The 15693-nt window shown below is 37.8% G+C and overlaps 3 protein-coding genes and 1 long non-coding RNA gene across 4 annotated transcripts in view; 2 read left to right on the top strand and 2 right to left on the bottom strand.

Annotated features, from left to right (window-relative positions):
* LOC147871394 (uncharacterized) overlaps window positions 1-15693 on the bottom strand; it is a 163055-nt gene that overhangs the window by 137362 nt on the left and 10000 nt on the right. The window lies entirely within an intron of this gene.
* LOC147871406 (uncharacterized) lies at window positions 2515-9951 on the bottom strand. The gene is made up of 7 exons (XM_087361272.1): window positions 9705-9951; window positions 7079-7232; window positions 5790-5936; window positions 5210-5332; window positions 4429-4575; window positions 3678-3824; window positions 2515-2873 (listed from the first exon to the last, which is right to left on the bottom strand). The coding sequence occupies exons 1-6, from the start codon at window positions 9759-9761 to the stop codon at window positions 3739-3741; spliced, it is 714 nt and encodes a 237-aa protein (XP_087217398.1). The 5' UTR covers window positions 9762-9951; the 3' UTR covers window positions 2515-2873; window positions 3678-3738.
* On the top strand, window positions 6507-8245 carry LOC147871407 (uncharacterized). Its single transcript, XR_015538801.1, has 2 exons — window positions 6507-6663; window positions 7340-8245. It is a non-coding gene; the product is annotated as an uncharacterized LOC147871407 (long non-coding RNA).
* LOC147871408 (uncharacterized) lies at window positions 12311-15622 on the top strand. The gene is made up of 5 exons (XM_087361259.1): window positions 12311-12580; window positions 13827-13902; window positions 14648-14794; window positions 15317-15375; window positions 15602-15622. The coding sequence occupies exons 1-5, from the start codon at window positions 12554-12556 to the stop codon at window positions 15620-15622; spliced, it is 330 nt and encodes a 109-aa protein (XP_087217385.1). The 5' UTR covers window positions 12311-12553.

The raw sequence follows: 15693 nt of genomic DNA on the forward strand, positions 1-15693 counted from the left end.
TCTGTCGCATCGTTGATCACATAGTTTCGTGGTAGAGTTTCGTTTTACAGATCTTGTGGTGGTAGCCGTGAACTGCCGGTCTCTGTAATTGCGGGACGCAGTAGTTGGTTCGGTCCTGTCCATGCCCGGTCGTTCATCACGCTTGTGGTGTAGAAATCCAGCCATATATTCTCCCATTTCCACTTCCTCTCTTCAAGTAGTCGCGACGAGTTTTCCATAGATGGCAGCAGTAGCCTGTAACGCAGATCTTCCATCAGGAACGTTTCCTTCGCTAGCTCGTAGGCCAGTCTTGATGGCGCGTATTTTGAAATTCCAAGAGTAATTTTCAGGAATCTTGCCTTGACGTTTTCCAGTGATTTTACGTCTTTCAGACTTAGGTTGGACCATGCGATTTCGATTCCATAGGTTAGCAGTGGGACAGTTTTAGCTTCGAATAGTCTTACAGCGGTTTCAAGGCTAAATTGTCTTAGATTTTTTATTTCTAGCTTCCCTTTGGTAGCTGCAATGGCTCTCTTTTTAATGTGGATCCGGTAGGACTTCATTGTAGTCTTCAGTGTTACTCCAATAGCCAGGCTTTCATTTCGTCCTTCTTTGATTAAGACGTCGGTGGGTTTTGTCTGTCTGAGTGTTGTGATACGAGGCGTTATCAATGACCAGAAAGGAGATTGAACGAACAGGTGGCATGTTGTTAACACAGCACTGACACAGACTGTACTGACCGACAGAAACTCCTTCCTTCCTTCATTGAGTGGTCCGCATACTGGGCACTTTCTACAAGGTCAGCGGCCATAATCGGTGGATCCAATTCTGTTTGCATGGCACATCAGAATGGTTAGCAACCAGTAGCTTGACTTGGGTCCCATGGTCCCCTTTCCTTCACCTGGTATCACAAGGCAGCCAGCTCTCCCCTTCATGGCTACCTCCCAACACTGACTTTATGTACTTTTGGCAAGAATTTGGGCACGTCTAGTCCTACACATGCTATCGGTTCACATCCCCTTTTCAAGTTGTTTTACATTTTGAATGTCCTAACCTATGCAAACTGAAGTAGCGATAACTAGTCTCACTTCGATTACAACATCTCTCATGAATCCACTGCCAGAATGTCTGTGGATTCTATTATCAGACTTGAATTTGCTAATTTTATGGCTTTTGGCCACAACAGCTCGCATTTATGTCTCTACTAGCAATGCCCAGTGAAATTCAAAGCAATTACACGTAGCCCTCGATTCACGCCGGGGATGCGTTCCTGGACGAACCGGCATAAATTGAAACTCTTTTATAATTTAAACAAATGGGAAGTCAACGACATGCGTTCCCAGCACCCAAACATTCACGAGTAATATAATGGCATTACATTTAAAGCTCTGAAATAACGTAAATAAAATAATGGGAATTTAAAAAAATATATTTTATACACTTACAATCGGCAATTCGTTGGTCCCCGCGATTGACTGCATTATTTCATGTGACTGATGTGTACAGTCATCTCTGCTGTTATGCGACAGTTGCATTCATGTAAGACGCCGACCTATAGAAAATCGCGTAGTAAAAATAACACCGGTACCTCCGCAGAGATTAAATTAGTCCTTTGAAAGTTTAAAGTGCCAGGAATAAAATTGCATAAAAGTATGCAAAAGTTTATATTTCACAAAAAGCTGTTGCCGATTCTTCAATCTCATTGGAGCAAATTCGCGTTAACGAGACTTACGTAATTGCAGAGATGACCGTATTTATAATTTTTATTCAAAATCAGCGATGTGAGAATTATGATTTAGTATAAGAATCAGTACGAGATACATTGTAAAACGTTATAAATAATAGTAAAATATATTTTTCCACTTTTTGACTTGCTAGTTTTCAAAATCGGTGTTATTCTGAATCGGCGCAAATCGAGGCCTACCTCTATTTTCTACAATGCACCATTAAACAATCTTCAGTTACTTAAAATGAAAATCTTCATAATGTGGAAAACTTAATTACTTCCTTCCCCTGCAACATGCCAAACATTCTGGATAATTCTGTTCCTAATTTTAAAAACATAATAAATTAATAATTTTACTACATTTGTATCTTCAAGATGAATAATTTTTTGTGCACCAGTTTCCTAAACCTGGCTGTTGTATATGAATTTTCAATAGCCCTGTTCCTAATTTCCAAAACTGAGAACTTGATAATTTTTCTGATATTATCTCTCGAAAGAGGAACATTTTTGTACTTATCCCGTTATATATCATGCAAAATGTCTGGCACATCTGATCCGTCTACATTCAACCCTTTACAGCCTAGAGGAAATTCAATATGCCACATCCTTTGGTATTCAATGACTGCATTTTTCCCACCGAGTATATTTGTGTACTTGTTATGATTCTCAGAACAAACAGCAAGCATTTCCGTAACAGCATCAACAGACTGATCCTCGCAATGGTGGAGTGCTGTGTTCTCTTTGAGGTAGGAGCTGGTATCTGAATATTGTTACAACCAGCTGGGGTCAAAGGGTTAATTAGACATAGATTATAAAATATGAAAATTTTATTAATGACATAAAAGATAAATACCCCATAAAGGGAAATCCAAAAATAGTCACACGACAACGTGTCTGCGATAAACAATTTATGCGTATGATTTCAAAATTTTTCCTGTTAATTCCTCTCCAAAAGACATCAGTTATTCTTCTTCTTCTTCAGAGTTATGTGGACAGGTGACTTCCCTCATAAGCTGGTTGCGTGAGGAAGCCGTTTGTCCAAAAGAAGAGCAGGAGAGTACATCTCTTTCCGAAGTCCCAGATGTCTGGTGGGCATGATATGCTGTTCTCAGAATTGCTGCTCCTTTTCACTCTAACTGGACTGGTACCAACGGCAGAACCCTGGAATCTTTGTTACCAAGCATAAACATTGATTATAGTACAATCATCATTCTACACCTATAAATATTTTTAATTTTATTCTAAAGGGTTTTGACGACGGGAGTTTACATCAAAAATTATTCTTTGTCAGGACGTTTTCCATCGTCTGTTCTTTAAAACCACGACGTTTCGGAGGCTGGTTCTGTGACAGAGACTATCTCTATCTAAGGGAACCAACAGAGTATTTACCTATCACCTGAAGACGGAGACAGAACCAGCCACCGAAACGTCGTGTTTTAAAGAACAGACGATGGAACAAATAATTTTATTTGTAATTTTGTTTCCCTACTCCTTGTTTATGAAGATCATTTTCTTAATGTTCTTCCATCTCCTCACGAACCTCAAACAGACACTCTCCTACTTTCTTCACCGTATCTTCATTCCTATTTTTTCTTTTTAATTTCAACGTTCCTACATGATCAATAAAGACTGCGTGTTCAGGCACCGAAAACTGCTTTTTAAGCACTTAACATAAGGGCACATGTACTTGAAAATATGCATTCATTTGTTAAAAATATAACAGCGATATCAAGCGACAGGTACACTGGAGAAACATGACGAACCAAATAAACACTAGCAATTTATGCAATTCTATTTTGCCAATGATGTAACTAAACATTATTTACTGAAAACTACAAATTATATTGCAAGATAATTTTGAAAGACAAACTGCATAGAATGTTAACTCAGGTCTAACAACCTATTTAATTTACTATCCCGTGGAAACCCACAGGAAACCTTCGATAAAGAAGCAAAATTAACGGGTACTTACCACTCTCCATTGCTGGGTTATTTTCATCAGGAAACATATTAGGTCCATGAAATGCAATGTTTCACCGATCTGCGTACCTTGGGACCGCTGCAGAATCATTCACCTCTTCGGATTCTTCAATATCCAACTTCCTCGATAGATACGAATCTGTAAAATTTTATGAACGCTTGAAATTGTCTGTAGAATATCTCCTGATAAAAGTACATAACATTTATTCTTTAGCTACGATAATCAGATCAAGAAGGATGAGATTGGTGGGGCACGTAGCATGGCAGAGATAAAAAGCACATACAGGATTTAGTTCAGAAGCACTGATTGGACAAGACTGAAGACATGAAGAGGAGGATAATATTAAAATGAATTATGAAACACTGAAAGGAAGAGGAACCTGGATTGATACGGCTCACAACCGACACCACTTGTGGTCTCTCGTGATTCTTACGGTAACAATAGCAACTGAAATCCTTGACAAAAGGATGGATAATTTTCAAAATCTGACATGTCTCATTCCCGATAGCCAAAGCCGTTTAAAACAACACACTAAAATTTCATCTTCTTTGGAAGCAAAACTCATTCTCTAACTCGGATATAAGAACAAATTTTGGGAGCAATTGGTAAAGAGCGCTGAGCAGAATATCTACATTTCTAAAGAGATATGCAGTCAAATGGTAAATGAGAGGACTTCATATTGAGGAAGTTTATAGTATGCGCTCTTCAACTTAGTAAATACACGCAATAAAAGCATACGTACTGTCTTTGTGCAGTTTGTCGATCTCACTCCCCATCCATGAACAAATTGCTTGTAACGTCTTAATCACATCTGTCTGCATAGAGATCGTGCCCTCATGCTTCTTCACAACCGATTTCTGAAATCTCACTTCGTTCTGCAGATCCATTTCTGAAACATTTTAAGACAAAGTAAAACAGTCTGCTAAATTCCTTGCATGACAGAATTTCAAGAAACCACGCGCTACAGCACACAGTCTACATAGCTAAAATCTAAACAAAGGATTTAAATAAAGTGAGCATCTTCTTTGAACACTGTTTGTCTACATTACTGGATCCCAAAAACTGTCGAAATCATTAGATGGCAAAAGACCAGTGCCTTTTCCAATTACGGTGGCCTGATGTCATACAATATATACGCCCTTTCATCACCGACACAATCAGTAGGGATGTGGTGGATGGAGCATGTAACAGGCTTCACAAATGAGAAATTCATAAAGAATTAACTTTGTAAGGAAAATGTCACTTTGACAGCCCGGGGATAAGAACCCGAGTAATATTAAAAGGGATAATAAACACAGAGCGTCTTCAGAATATGAAAGTAACACATCTTCTTCTTCTTCTCTGAAAGCAGAACTTTATCTGTAACTAACTAAAGGGAGGCGAACAAATTTTGAACAAAATTCCAAGCAAAATATCTGCGCTTCTGAAGAGACATGCAGTTACATGGTAATTGACAAAATTTCATACTAAGAAGTGTCTGCACTATTCAACTTAAAACATAAATAGAATAAAAGCATGCATACCCTCTGTCTGCGGTTTGCTGTTCTCTCTCGCCCGCTCTTTCTCCTGCATCTGGAAATGAAGTGCGTCCCCATTCTTCTTCGCAATAAATTTATGTTGTCTGAGTTCATTCCGCAGTTCTGTCACTGTAACATTTTATGACTACATTAGTTCATCTTCTTAGTCTTTTGTAGCTGGAGTTAAGATTATAACTACGGCTTCCAGGAATAAGTCTTGACAAATATCGAGAATGATCCCGCGTTACAGCTGACAATGGAACTACTTCTTTCAGGGTGGCAATGGCAACTTAAATATCTGCCAAAATCTTGGATAAGTTTTAAAATTTGACAAGATTCGTCCCCGAGAGCCATAGTTGTTCAAAATATGACAATAAAATCTGTTCTACTGTAGAGCAAAACTTCATCTTGAACCCACTAGTTAGGAAATTTTTTTTTAAGATAACTGCAACAAACTGCCAAGCAGAATATCTGCACTTCTGAAGAGACAAGTAGTTAATACGGTAATTGACAACATTTCATACCGCGGAAGTATATAATCTGTACTCTTCAACTTTGGACATAAACACAATAAAAATATACATACTCTCTGTCTGCAGTTTGCTGTTCTCTCTCGCCTGCTCTGACAGGATTTCTCGTAATTTCTGATTCTCCTGCGTCTGAAATCGAAGTTCGTCTCCATTCTTCTTCGCAATAAATTTATTGCATCTCAATTTATTCCGCAGCTCAGTATCTGTAACATTTTATGACCATGTCAAATTGTGAAATTCCTCCTGTGAGGGTATTTCAGGAAATAAGAAATCAAGCATTACAGTTAAGAGCAAAATTTATACACAGCTATTTGAGTCCACTAGTGAATCATACGAATTTCTGAACCATTGTGTGGCAAACAAGCAGTGGCTTCTCAAATTACAGCGCGTGACATCATACTAAAAACATGTCTCCGAGAGAGACAAAAACAACTGGGATGATGTGTGTGTCGAGAAGGCAGCATGCATGAGACAGATGAGAAATTCATTAAGAAAATTATATTGGAATAATGTATGGGAAATATCACTTTCATGGGCTGGTAATGACACTGTTCGCCGCCAGGGGCGATATGAGAGAAAATGGCCTTTTGTGTCTTGGATTTCCACGTTCACCGGTCTGTTATTAGTGTGCAATGGCGTTTCTGAACCAAGTTTATGGCAGATCGACCCAGTGGGCATACAATTCGTAATTGGTATTCCGAATTTAAGAAATGGGAGAGATGTAAGAGAAGGTCAACTGGCCGCTCGTCAGCAAGCGAGGAAACAGCGGAGCGGGTCCGTGAAAGTTTCACACGCAGCCCGCATAAATCCACCGTCAGAGGCAGCACAGAGCTTGGTATCCTGCAGAAGAATGTGTGGAAGATTCTGCGCAAACTTGGAGAGTTTCTCTTTCCATTGGTACCAACTTTGTGCATCTGAATTTCATTAAATGTGAGTAGCATGTCTTTCAAATCGGGAACATCATTTAGACTACACCCTGTACTTGGACCTAAAAGAGAGTCGATGATAGATGAAGGGAGAAGCGCATAATGTAGAACACCGTACTATGCAGTCTTCTACAACAGGAATCAAATCAAGGGCGATGAAGCAGGTGAGGCAAGTAATACGCATTGGGAAATGAGAACATAAATAACTCTACGGCACACACAACTTTCAACGTGTGACAAGGTTAACCCCGGAAAGCTGAAGTCAACCTATGTTCTTCTTTGGAGGCAAAGAGCTTTGTCTCTAAGCGAGACAGAACCAATTCTCAACGTAACTGGAAGAGAGTACTGGGGAGAATATCAGGGCTTCTAAAGAGACACGCGCAAACACAGAAATTGACATAGAATTAAATCATACATACTGTCTGCATTCAGAGTCCAGATCTCTTTTTCCTGCCTAACGATCTTCTCTTCTGACCATCTTTTGTCCTCAATTTGAGTTTGGAGAGATTCTTCCAATTCCCTCACAATACAGCCACTCTTGTCATTGACTGGGCACACGTGAGCCGGTTTTGACTGTAAACAGAGAAAAAATGGGTCATTCTACAGACTAAGAATTCTCTGTAACATAATGAAGTTAATATTTAATCTGGAAAATCTGTTTCAACTTTGAATCATTACAGCAAACAAGAATTAAATTCAACACAGGAAACCAGGCCCAGGCGTCTAACCAGTAAGCTGACCATAACAAGGCGAGCTCATGACATCATCCACCAGTCACACGGGGCTGGAGCCAGTACCCTGAGGACAACAAACCGTTGGTCTTTTCATGTTTTAACCACTTGGCGCGGCTGATAACCCGAGAGGATTTTCAAGAATTAAAACACTGAAGGCCAGTCTGCCTCATGTCATTTGCTGCCACATTGATGGAGACAAGCAATCATCTAAGAAATGTCTGCGAATTTCTACCAGACTGCGCAGGGCAACAACACGGAAGACAGCCATATTCCTCCGCAGATGGTTAGACAGCAATCATTCAGGTGAAAGAAACTGTGTTGACTAGTTCAAATAAGAGAGAGTGTTGTATCAAGGAACTCGTATATTACGGCTCTACGACATTGCCATTTTGAAGGCATCTGAACCTTGCTACAATGTCACGTACACATTTGCCATGCAGAGACTTAAGAAGCAAATTTTCACTAACATTTATCTTACAAGTGCATGTAGGAAAATACGGTTGCTCAGAAAGAAACATCACTAATGTCTAATGGCCTTATGATTTATTTACGTCAGTGTTTAAATGTCACATCACATATTTGCTTTGTCTTCATACTTACTTGTTTGCAAAAATCTTTATAAACAAATGTGTTCCATTTTGTTATTTTGGTTATGTTTCCTTGCATCTTTGCATACTGATTAATTCATTGTCAGGATCAATGTTAAGATATCAGGTAAAAGAAACAGTTGGAATTCTGAACCCACACGGATGGTTAACAGAAGGAACTTCTGAATTGATACAATTTAAATGTGGTAAAATTGAGGAGTAAAATATACTCTATCTAGATCCATTAAAGAAAAGATAAATTGTATTTTGTTTTGTTCTATTAACACAGCAGTGTATCTGAATTTTTCTTACACGAAGCTGCTTGTAATTTCCTTGTTTTCTTTACAAAGCAACAAGTGAGATTTGAGGTTATCATGGAGGTAAGTATGAAGATGGCCGTCTTCAGGCTTGTTGCACCATTCAGTCTCATTTCCCTGATGATACAGAGAGCTAGCACCTCTGAAACATCGGCAAGCTTCTACTAAACAATGTATTCCAACAACGCACAAGACAATCACAAATAAAAAAACCTTTCTTAAAAACAATTTTGAATAGTACAAAAATAATCCAATTACCGGAGGTCAGATTTCAAGTCAAACTATTTGTTCACTTACATCAGCTTCCCAAAATTAAGCCAAAATAATCTAAATACAAATTCCTTTAATTTGACAGTTCATCTTCTCTGCTCACAACTGAACGATAATGGATTCACATACACCATTCATCACAAGGCATCACATTACAGATATAGGACAGACTTTATTTCCCTACTGACGCCATATTGGGAATTTCTGTGCAAAATGCAGAAAAGTTTAGTCACATATGAAAACAAGCATTTTATATTACTCATAAAAACATATGTGGTCGTGATTCTTTTAGATTTCGAAATTAAAGTTGTGAAGGATAACAGACGCTTTATTTTACGAATTACTTGTCTTTAAATTGGGAGCCAGGAAACATTTCAAAGTATAAGATGGTAAAGTTACGTCATATTGTGATATAATAAGTATATATTAAATCTTGTCCGTCTAATCACAATACTTCTTATTAAATATTAAAATATTACAATAATTAACATTTAAAATATTTAAAATATTAAATGTTGTTCTTTATCGAAATATTCGATTTACATTATATACACCTGAGGATGGTTCTTTTAGGAACTGAAACATGAAAAATGATGGTCTAATGTAAATCGAATATTTCGATAAAGAACATCATTTAATATTTTAAATGTTAATTATTGTAATATTTTAATATTTAATAAGAATTATTATTGTGATTAGACGGACAAGATTTAATATATACTTAATATATATTTCAAAGTATGTTGTAGGCTATACATTGCATTTCTTGATTAGTACTTAATACAAAGTAAATGGCCATGGAAGTGCGAAAGAAAACTTTTGAAAATCGTGTCCACATATTTCAGTGAGAACTATGTAATGTACGAAAATTGCATTGCAATAACCTCTAACTTCATTTGTGAGGAAGGTAAGTGGGATAAACGTGCATAATTATATCATATTGAAGAGAAACGTGTGTACATCGCCTGTGGACTACAGAGTTTACGATTATTATACTGCCAAATTAATTTTGAATGCAATGATACAAAACATAAAACAACTGCGTACTCTGTTACACAGCCTTTACTTTTTGGTATCGTGTCGAAGTAGGCCAATACCAAATACGTTACCCCAATTAAGGGCGAGTTCCATACTTACTTTGTTCAGCGACTTTGATTTGTGACTTCCTTTGAAGTATTTTATTAAATTCTTCATCTTGCAGGGTTCGCTTTCACAGATTAACTTTTGTTTTATCTCACCACTTCGTTAGCTCTATACGGAAGGTAATGCGGCAAAGAAGTGAAACCAAGATCCGTCGCAGGCAGCAAGATTTGAATAAAGAATTAAACAGGTTGCAGAAAAGATTTTCACTATATAGAGAATTATCTTGTTCTAGAAGCTGCTCACACCACCATTCGTTTCACACTGAGGAGGGCCAACCAACCACTGAGTAGAGATGAGTGGGTGTGTCCTGCTATTTATACCTACATAACCTGTGACGCAACAGTCAGTAGAGGGAGTGCAATACGGTTCATTCAGGCGTGCATAAGAAATGAAAAATGAACCTTATGGCCTGCCAATCGAGATTGTTGCACGTGACCGTCGCAAATATGCTTTACAAATTCCAATCTTTCGCGCTGCTGTTAGTATTTTATATGAGCACCTGCGTTTCATATTTACACATTCTTTGTAGTTAAAGAAATACAAATTGAATTACTCAAAGTTATAATTTTTTGACATTCCATCATAAATGTAAGAAGTCAATTATTAATATTAAATATTTTCTGTGTAAAAGGAAATTAATTTAAAAGTAATGAAATTTTGCAGTTTAATTTGCACTTGTTTCAAAATAACGTCGTGTTTTTTATACTTTTTTAATTTTAAGACGATTATTGAGGGGCCCGGCCGCTGTTGAACCCATCGCCCCTGCGACAGGGAAAATGTTTCCTTCCTTCGAATCCCGACTATTCATTTTGACCAATAAGAGAACGCAGGAAGGTAAGAACTCTGGAAGAAGTGTCCTGAGTTCGATTTCCTTCAAGGGCGGTTCCTTTGGCTCCGAAACTAAGCGAGACAGAAGAAGAGTTTTTTGCTTCGAAGAGGAGATTTCGGAAACGAAGGCCTCGACACTGAGTTCGAGACCCGACAAAGATGATTTCTGTTGACGGGAAAGCACCCACGAGAAGAAATCGACGCCAAGGCAAATTTCTTTAGTTCCGGAGAGGAAATTACCGGGTCTAAGGTCACGGACACGAATACAGTCCTCGGTTCGAGTCCCTGTTAGGATGTTTGTTTCTGAGGTAATTTTACGGGCGTATTAAACGACGACGTTGACTAACACGGATGCCACCAGATGTCTCAAAAGTAAAGTGCTGTACAATTTGCAATGTTACAAAAATATCGGAAAAGTTTTTGTGGTAATATAATTTACCGCATTTGACCGGCGGATGAATAAAGCATGTAGTTTGGTGGATAAGAATAAAAGGTGTATGAAAATGCGCCCCATTGACAAGTTCTTGTGCACTCGAATGTTTTTAAAGCACTGGACTGACTACCAACTGCCGACAATTGGATTTTTCGCCTCAGCGTGAACTGTGCGTGCGAAATCGAGAAATTAAGCTGGTCCAGGCGGAGATAAGGCCTACAGAGGGAGGACTTCGAAGTTTTTACCCCCACGGCCTCTGACTGGGACGGAATATTTGCAACGACCTAAGCTGGACTAAGCGCAATCAAAGATAAAAGACAAATGACTTGTTCTTATGCTCATTTGCTCTTTAACGCGATGCATGCAAAATAAGCATATGTCTATGTTGGCTAATATGAACAAGAACTTGTCAGTGGGGCGCATTTTCATACACCTTTTATTCTTATCCACCAAACTACATGCTTTATTCATCCGCCGGTCGAATGCGGTAAATTATATTACCACAAAAACTTTTCCGATATTTTTGTAACATTGCAAATTGTACAGCACTTTACTTTTGAGACATCTGGTGGCATCCGTGTTAGTCAACGTCGTCGTTTAATACGCCCGTAAAATTACCTCAGAAACAAACATCCTAACAGGGACTCGAACCGAGGACTGTATTCGTGTCCGTGACCTTAGACCCGGTAATTTCCTCTCCGGAACGAAAGAAATTTGCCTTGGCGTCGATTTCTTCTCGTGGGTGCTTTCCCGTCAACAGAAATCATCTTTGTCGGGTCTCGAACTCAGTGTCGAGGCCTTCGTTTCCGAAATCTCCTCTTCGAAGCAAAAAACTCTTCTTCTGTCTCGCTTAGTTTCGGAGCCAAAGGAACCGCCCTTGAAGGAAATCGAACTCAGGACACTTCTTCCAGAGTTCTTACCTTCCTGCGTTCTCTTATTGGTCAAAATGAATAGTCGGAATTCGAAAGAAGGAAACATTTTCCCTGTCGCAGGGGCGATGGGTTCAACAGCGGCCGGGGCCCTCAATAATCGTCTTAAAATTAAAAAAGTATAAAAAACACGACGTTGTTTTTAAACAAGTGCAAATTAAACCGCAAAATTTACTTCAAGCCTCCTTTCATTACTTTTAAATTAATTTCCTTTCACACAGAAAATATTTAATATTAATAATTGACTTCTTACATTTATGATGGAATGTCAAAAAATTATAACTTGGAGTAATTCAATTTGTATTTCTTGAACTACAAAGAATGTGTAAATATGAAACGCAGGTGTTCTTATAAAATACGAACACGCGCAACAATCTCGGCTGGCATGCCATAAGGTTAATTTCTCATTTCTTATGCACGCCTGAATGAAACGTATTGCACTCCCTCTACTGACTGTTGCGCCATACGTGACGTCACACTTTTATGGTATAAATAGCAGTTACGCACGGCCCGCTCTACTCAGTAGTTGGTTGGCTTTCCTCAGTGTGAAACGAATGGTGGTGTGAGCAGTTTAGAACAAGATAATTCTATATATAGTGAAAATATTTCCTGCAACGTGTTTAATTTCTTATTCAAATATTGCTGCCTGCGACATGGAGGTCTCCAGCTCTTCACAATGGGTGAGCCTACTTATTACTAATATTATTATTTCTGAGATGATAAAGTTGCGTCATATTGTGATAAATATATATATGTTTAAATCTTGTCAGTCACAATCACAATAAAATTCCTATTAAATATTATTATAATTAGCATTTAAATATTTAAAATATATTAAATGATGTTCTCTATCGAAATGTTCCATTTACATTAGAACATCACTTTTTACACGACATGTTTCAGTTCTAAAAGAACCATCTTCAGGTGTATAAAATTATATAAACTTAAATATAATTTCTTAAATGCAACTTTTAGTCAGATGTTTATCAGATTTCAAATGAAGTTTTCTTCCAGATTTTATTGTATTTTTTAATATCGTATTCGAAGTTGTTCTGTATATGTATGTCGTGCTTGACATGATTTTGTGTGGGTGAACGTTTTGTTATCATCCTGTAAAGTAAATAATATAAAGACTAAATGAATATTAATAAAATTAGAAATAGAAAATAAAATAATATATTTGATAATTTAATTTTGTTTCAAAACATGTCGTGTAAAAAGTGATGATCTAATGTAAATCGAACATTTCGATGAGAACATCATTTAATATATTTTAAATATTTACATGCTAATTATAGTAATATTTTAATATTTAATAGGAATTTTATTGTGATTGTGACTGACAAGATTTAAACAAATATTATTATTTCGTTATCTTGAGGGATTGTATGTCATTCTTAAGAATTCAAATGCTAGCAGCAACACACGTCGGCCATCATCAACAAAGTTACTTGAATTCCGGCTAAGCTAAACGGCTGATAGGGACCTATGACTGGGTCACTTGTCGCATTCAGACATTGTTAAAGGTTGTTTTCAGTCTTAATTTTTTCGTCTAGAGGAAAGTTATTGTTGAGTGAACAGCTTAATTTCTCAGGATCGTTGTTTTGTATTACAGATTAATCATAAACTGACTTGTATATTGCAATTAAAGCTTTGAAACGTTTCCTAACATGCTAATTTTAAAGGTAAATCATTGATTTAAAGGAAGGCCTCGTTATCTGACACAGCCTTAATTTCTCTTTCTATAAGTGAGGTCTTCTTAATATTTTCTGGCAGAAACGAAAATCGATAGCAGTGCAGCACAAACAGCCAAGGCACATGCGATTTGTGTGTGACTGGGACAACAATTTCATAATAAATATTAACCTCATGAAGTTGCAGAGAATTCTTGGACTATAAAATGACTCATTTTTTGTCTGTCCTCAGGTAAACCCTGCTGAAACTGAAGACACGAGGATCACTTGCTTCTTGATGAACAGGATTAGGATGCTGGCAGCAGAGAGTAAGTGTGGTTTAATTCCGTGCATGCAGTAAGTTGTGGAGTACAGTCCGTAAACCTCGTCAGTGTGATGTTTATGTACGTCTTTCTAGATGTCCAGATATGCCCCCCAGACTTCCAGCAACTCTTCATTATTTTAAGTGATTTTGTCAGAAGGAAAACCAAAAAATGTTAAATGCATTGCAATTTTGCTTTTTTAATAGTCATTCTCAGACATTTTAAATTTGCTGAACTTCAAAGAATGATTTTCTAGTGAATTATGTACGTTTACTTTGCTCTCTGAGAGTTGAGACCAAGATTAATTTTGTGTCCACGTGTACCTTGCGCCTCAGTCAAAAGTGACGAGGATGAGGTCTGTCTGATGGTCCCCCAGGGTAGACACCCATCCCTCTTTCGGGAAGACTCGATGAGAGCCAGGCTGTTTAACGACGTCTTCGTTAAGAAGAATGTTTTCCGGTGACCAGCATGCAAATCCCAGTTTTAAACACTGCAAATAGCAATCAGTAATGCATTGCGTAAGAGACACTGGTTTTTCCAACTGGAAGTGACTCTTAAACTGAATTTGGAATTTGATCACGGGCAAGAAAAATGCAATTTCAAAATTACAAACTCTTATTACAGTTCATTTTTTTTAACTAAACTAACTCTTTTCTTTACGTAGTAATACTTAACTCCTGAAGCTGTTTCTTGAAATAACGTCACATGAGGAATTTAACAGACCATTTGATGCAGTCGTGAATTGTTACAGACACGGAACTCAAAAACCAAATCTTGTTTGAGCGCCGGCAAGGGGAGAAACACAAAGTCAGTCTCCGAGCCGTCAGAGAGGAGAAGGAGAAACTGAGGAAGGAAAGAAATCTGCAGGCTGAGCAGATCAAGGAGCTGCAAGCAGAAAGTATGTTTGCTCTCATTCTATTTAAGCACTAAGTCAAAGATTACAGGCTGCAAATTGCCTCAGTATGAAATTCTGTTCATTACCATGTTCCTGCATGTCTCATGAGATATCGAGATATTCTCCTAGGCATTTTGTTCTACTTACCTTCAATATTTTGTCTTCGCCCTGAGTTGCAGACTAATTTATGTACCCAAAGAAGAAGAGAGTTTGCTCTCATATTTTGACCTCGAGCCTTACGAGGTGAAAGGTATTAAAGTTTGAAATTATCCATTTCGGTTGCAATCTCTGACCTGAAGAAGGCAACTCCATTGTTAGTCGAAATGTGGGATAATTTTCAACATAATCAGCTGCCACTCTTTACACCTAAGGCTGCATGAGACATGGGTTTCTGGTCTTCGGAAAACCCTCTCGTCTTTTTCCATCTTTACATTCGTAACAGTTTCGAAAGACAAACTTTCTTGTTTGTTAACATATAGTCAAAAGAGGAATTTTACTATCTAAAATAATTATCGATTGTTACAGACTTTGCTGCAACACAGCTAATTGAGAAGCTGAAGGCAATGAAAGATGACAAAACTCAGGTACGTTTAAACTTTCTGTTGCATTGTGGGGCATGGCTCCGAGTTATTCTGTGCATTAATGAACGATTCCTTGAAATCGTAAATACTAAACAGTAACTGAAAATTGTCAGATATTGGAAAAATGAAGAGGTAAGTGCTTTCTAAGGCGTGTAAATAAAAGTGAGAAGTCAAATCCATTTCGGACTGAATCATTTGTTGAAGAGGAGGAGAAGGATTTCATCTGTAGCTGTCAGAGTGTAGTTTGTAGGACGAAGTATAGCTTAAGGCAGTTACTCGGTGACTCGCGATGTCGATGGGGTCGGACACGAGTATTCCCTG

This window comes from Zootermopsis nevadensis, unplaced genomic scaffold (assembly GCF_977971745.1).
Source record: "Zootermopsis nevadensis isolate Lab colony 2312 unplaced genomic scaffold, Znev_1.0 Znev_ptg000057l, whole genome shotgun sequence".
In the NCBI taxonomy this organism is placed as follows: Eukaryota; Metazoa; Arthropoda; class Insecta; order Blattodea; family Termopsidae; genus Zootermopsis; species Zootermopsis nevadensis.